The sequence below is a fragment of the Micropterus dolomieu genome, linkage group LG16 (assembly GCF_021292245.1).
Source record: "Micropterus dolomieu isolate WLL.071019.BEF.003 ecotype Adirondacks linkage group LG16, ASM2129224v1, whole genome shotgun sequence".
In the NCBI taxonomy this organism is placed as follows: Eukaryota; Metazoa; Chordata; class Actinopteri; order Centrarchiformes; family Centrarchidae; genus Micropterus; species Micropterus dolomieu.
This window is the reverse complement of record NC_060165.1, coordinates 1,568,511-1,573,709: the sequence shown is the minus strand read 5'-3', so window position 1 is coordinate 1,573,709 and position 5,199 is coordinate 1,568,511. Positions and strand designations below refer to the sequence as shown.

The following is a 5,199-nucleotide window of genomic DNA, read 5'->3' as shown; positions in this document are numbered from 1 at the left end:
CTTCTGAGCAGTTTTAATCACCCGCTGCAGAGCCCTCCGGTCCTGAGCCGTGCACATCCCATGCCAGTTAGTGATGTTTCCAGTCAGGATGCTTTCTACTGTTCCTCTGTAAAAGCTGACAAGAACTTGGCACGGGAATTTGGCCTTCTTAAGCTTCCTTAAGAAATACAGTTGTTTCTGAGCTTTCTTCACCAGCGTGGAGATGTGAGACGACAATGTCAGGTTCTCTGTGATGCTGATTCCCAGGAACCTGAAACTATTCAGCTGCTCCACCTCAGCGCCACTGATGTAGACAGGAGAGTGTGTCTTTATCTCCTGTTTCCTGAAATCAATGATCAGCTCCTTGGTTTTGCTGATGTTGAGCAGTAGGTTGTTCTCTGAGCACCACTCTGCAAGATTATCAATTTCCTCCCGATATGAAGTCTCATCTTTGTTTGAAATCCAGCCGATGATGGTGGTGTCGTCTGCAAACTTCACAGCAGAGTTGTCTTCATGTCGGGGGATGCAGTCGTGGGTGTACAGCGTGAACAGGAGGGGGCTGAGCACACAGCCCTGGGGGACTCCGGTGTTGAGCACTAGAGTGGAGGAGGTCAGTCCACCAATCCGAACTGACTGGAGTCTGTTTGTGAGGAAGTCCAATATCCAGTTGCAGAGTGTTGTATTTAAACCCAGAGTGCAGAGTTTGCGGATCAGTTTCATGGGGAGATTGTGTTGATACTGAGCTAAAATCCACAAACAGCATTCTGATGTAGGTTTTTTCTCAAGGTGTGTGAGGGCTGAGTGGAGGGCAGAGATGGCATCCTCAGTGGACCTGTTGGTTCTGAAAGCAAACTGGTGAGGGTCCAGGCTGGCTGGGATGTTGTCAGACTCTTATTTGACGGTAGCACTTAAAAGTTTTATTTGTTGAGCAGCACAAAAATTATTCATTAAACACATTTATAATTTAACACAATTCTCTTTAAAAAAATCCTAAGATGGAGAAGGTCATGTGGATATATATATAAGAAACACTTCAGGATTGTTTTATAGATGTACCCCTGATGATCTCTGGGGAAATGCCACAGACTACAGTCTCTAATCCCTTGGGCTATTATATTGGATTACATTGAGAGTACATATATTAGTGATATTGTGTTCACTCCTTGTTAAGGTCATGTTAGACAATTTTTAAGTGCCTTATATGATAATACACTGTAATATTATGATAGTACTAATTATGGCCTGGCACAATTGCGACATAATCCATCTGATTTGTATATTAGATTGTGAATCATACAAAAACACCGTGAATCATAGCAAGTCTTCTGAGCTCTTGAATGCTTCCCCAGAGATAGTCTAAAAACCATAGTTGGCTTAGAACCTGCCTGAGTGAAAAACCTCATTATTGGCTGGCGCAGTGAGGACACTCTTGTTTGATCTCCCACCGTTGAATAGATTATTAAAAAAGTTGATGGAGGGATTTTTTTCCCTCCCATGCCACTAAAAGGAGGAGATTCTGGCAGATAGATATGTGTGATTCATATCTGGGAGAGGCTTCACACACGTACACACACAGACACACTTCCTCAAACTTGGAAGCTGACTTGTTTTGTGAGTGGCGGCAGCAACATCAAACATAACTGTGAATTAATGGAAAACTCAACCCCCCTTCCCCCAAAGTTTAGTCAAACTCAAAAGTTTCATCCAGCTGAAGTAGACTGATTTGAAATTAAAGAGGCAGAACTGGATGCGGAGGCGTGTTGAAGGGGATGGCTGTCAGACGAACATATGGCTAGTGACTGAGTGGCTAACCAGTGGCCATATGCAATCATCTAATCATGTTTATGGCCATCAAAAAGCTGTGGAGGATGATTGGCTCATCTGTAAAGCTGTCTGGCATTTATATTTAAAGCATACACCTGAGCGTGTGCCTTTGTCTCTTAGCAATCTGCTGAGATTACTCCCCTGTGTCCTGTCTGATTACATTCAAAATCTATTGAGTCAATTTTTGTACAAATAAGAAAGAGGTTTGAGAGCATTTCAGTCACCTGTCCAAAGTAGGAGATTCATCACTCCATATTAGTCGATTATTCACTTCCCTAGCCCTAAATCCTACCGTGTCCAGCAGATGGAAGATCTCTTTCAGTCGATGGTAAATGTCCTGGAAATCCATGTTGTCTTCATCTTGTGCAGGCTGCTCAAAGGCCCTGAGAGGAAAGGACAAATCACAGTAGATATACAGTATATGGCTGTTAATTCCCTATTATTCCAAACAACGACCAGAAACTCTTGCTTTACCTCACCAGCACCTCAAATAGTGGAGAATCATTTCTTCTTTCTTTAGTGATGAAGTAAATATTGATGTGGGACTAACAGCTGGAGTTAAAGTTCTGTGTAAGATGATCTGTAAATTAGCCAGCTCAATATCTAGAAAGGTCTCTCAAAATGTTCGGCCACAGTACTAGTGGGAGCAGTATTCGATTCCCACTGTGACACTAATGTGTCCGTGAGCAAGACAGTTGCTTCAGAGGCCTGCGACTTCTGACATACATAGCAATTGTAAGTCGCTCAGGATAAAAGCATCAAAAAAACAAAAAAAAGATTTTACACAGTGCAGGGTTTCTTCTGAACAGCTGTGAATTAAAGAACTTTGAAGTTGTTTGGCAACTAAAATCCAGAAGACAAACAATAAGGTAGCACAGACCTTGTAAAAAGGACGTGCATGTACTGTCCATTATCCCCAGGGTTTACGTTCATATAGGACAATTCTGCATTGGATATTCATGCTAAAGTTAGGTGGTAATGCAGGAAGAAGTGTGCCTCTCTGACCTTAGGTCAGGGTGGTAGGTGAGTGTAAAATTCATCTGACTTTAAAGCAAAAGACCAGATTTTGCATCCTGTCACAACAAATACTCTTGGCTTTTCTTTTTGCCTTGGGAGTGGAGTTCCAAGTGTGAATTAGGCTTAAGATATCATTTCAAACTGACCTGTTGGTGTGAAGATTTGTGTCGCCGTCTTGTTTGACCAAACTCATGAAGTGACCCACAAAGTGTTTCCACCTCACTGGCCCTGTTGCTCTAACACCATAGCTGCATATACACATACGCATAAAAAATATATTACGCAGAATAGATGATAGCTGGATTTTAAGATTTAAAGAGTGGAGTGCAGGGAGGTTGAGGCAGAGAAGGTAGGTCAAAAGATGGAAGACAAAAGAAAAATAAATTAATGAAATATTGCTTTCCCTACCAGCTGGTCAGCTTCTGGAAGGAGTGAGGGTTCATGGGAAATATAAAGCTGCTGAGAACTGCCCTGAGGACATCCTGTTTTACTAGGCCAGAGCGGGTGGTGTCAAAGGCCTGCAGCGCTTGCCACACCGGGGTACAGTTCATACACATCTGACAGGTAGAAGAACACACTGATGTACACACATTCATATTTTAGAGACAGATCTCTCTCTTGCTTTGTCTTTCTCTTCTCAAGAAGGCCAGGAAGTGAATCATCTCTGGTTTCTGTTGCCATGGAGAAGATCCCAGTGAAGCTCTAGGATGTGAGGGAAGAGCCAGCCTCGACTCCTTTCCCCCGTAAATTAGCTGTGATTAGCACACTAACTCAGGAGCTGATTTTTCTGGGCAAACATTTTAATTAGAAGTGTTCCCTCTGCCGTTTGCATCCTGACACGCCACTTAGAGCCAATTTCCCCTCCATCTTAAAGAGGATAATGCAGGGGAGAGGGCCAGATGGTGACATGCAAACAGGAGGAATAAAACACACAACGTCGATCAAACAAGTCTGTACCTTGTCGTAGAAAAGAGTCTGCAGCTTCCTGTGTGGCAGAGCTGATGGGGCATCACACGAGCTGGAAACTGATTCTGGTCTCTGCTTCCTGTGTTTGACTTTCTCAGGTGGAGTTGTCCCTCGGCTAGACATCTCTATAAAACACACAATCTTTAGAATAACTTTTGATAGTAGAATTTATTTTGTGGTAAATATATTTATAAACTTCAAGCCCATTGGGCATCGTTGCACGCCGTTTCAAAGAAATATGTCGTTCAACCCAGAAACTGTAACAAAATGGTGCACACCTTTTCAGACTGAACGCACCCCTGGTCAACGTTGTGAAACTGTTGTAGTTGGGTTAGGATCAGGCAACAAAACAATTTTAGGAAAATACCCTGTTTTTTAACTAAAGTCTTAAGTCTTTTTAACTAAAGACTTTTACTTTCTTTCTCGTTGTGTTTTTTGACCCACCTGTTTACCCCATCCACCTCACTGTGCTTACTTTGTAGGTCTTTTTACTACGTCGCCTGACTCCTTTGCTCCTGTCATACCGCCAAAACTAACAACGTATATGGGTCGTAATAAGCTGCTACACAGTCGACCTACAAGAACGTTTTTCTGGTGAGGACAGGCTGTTTGATCCACTGTATCCATACCTAGCTTAGTGCAGACTGGAGCAATCTTGATGCTATGGCTATTTCCAAAGCCTAGCTTGTCCAGGAAGAGTTCGTAGGAAATGGTGGACTTGTTATTGGGACTGTAGTGATTCCACAACCTAGAAAGAAGCAAACAGATGCTGGATGATCATGTAAGCTACTGTTTCACAGACTAATGATGTCAAGCATATCCATGTCATTGACAAGATGATAAAAGAAGTCATGCTTTATGCTTGGCTTCATGTGTTCTAACAGAGCGAGAGAGAGAGAGTCCTGACGCTAAAAGCAATTAAAGCCATTGAAAATGAACCTGTCACACGCAATCCTCTAGAGCCGCGTCAAAAAAGTTTAGCAGCGTTTCTGGAGTGGATTTGACTGCAGGGCCTGAAGTTTTAAAAGTCAATTAGCTCTCTCTCATCCTGAGACAAAGGCTGACCACAAAGTTAGTGCTAGTGATCTCGTCCTAGCTGACAGACGACCATAGGGAATACTGGAAATCAGGCCTGTGCTGGTTGCTTGACATTACCATATGCACAGATGTTAAAAAAGGATGATTAGAATTTGATTGTATGCATGCACATTTCATACGTCAGTATGTGTTCAGACATTCATATGTGCAGCTCAGGAGTAACAGTGTGTCTGTGTGTGTGTGTGTGTGTGTGTGTCTGTGTGTGTGTGTGTGTGTGTGTGCGTGTGTGTGTGTTTGTGTGAGAGAGAGACGATCCAGATTAGTTTAATGGTACTGAACTCCAAGCTCACTCATTACAGTAAGTAAAGCAGGTTA

The 5,199-nt window shown here is 42.7% G+C and overlaps 1 protein-coding gene across 2 annotated transcripts in view; it reads right to left on the bottom strand.

Moving 5' to 3' along the window:
• Positions 1–4,589, bottom strand: part of efcab6 (EF-hand calcium binding domain 6) — a 43,278-nt gene extending 38,689 nt beyond the window's left edge. Inside the window, exons 1-3 of one of the 2 annotated variants that reach the window (XM_046071543.1) lie at positions 4,416–4,589; positions 3,778–3,911; positions 2,096–2,186 (exon numbers count right to left, since the gene is read on the bottom strand). In XM_046071543.1, coding sequence (XP_045927499.1) covers positions 2,096–2,186; positions 3,778–3,830 — 144 coding nt within the window. In that variant the 5' untranslated portion in view covers positions 3,831–3,911; positions 4,416–4,589. Of the gene's footprint in view, positions 1–2,095; positions 2,187–2,966; positions 3,083–3,777; positions 3,912–4,415 lie in introns of those variants that run through there. The other variant, XM_046071542.1, reaches the window with a different exon arrangement.
• Between the last annotated feature and the right edge of the window lie 610 nt (positions 4,590–5,199).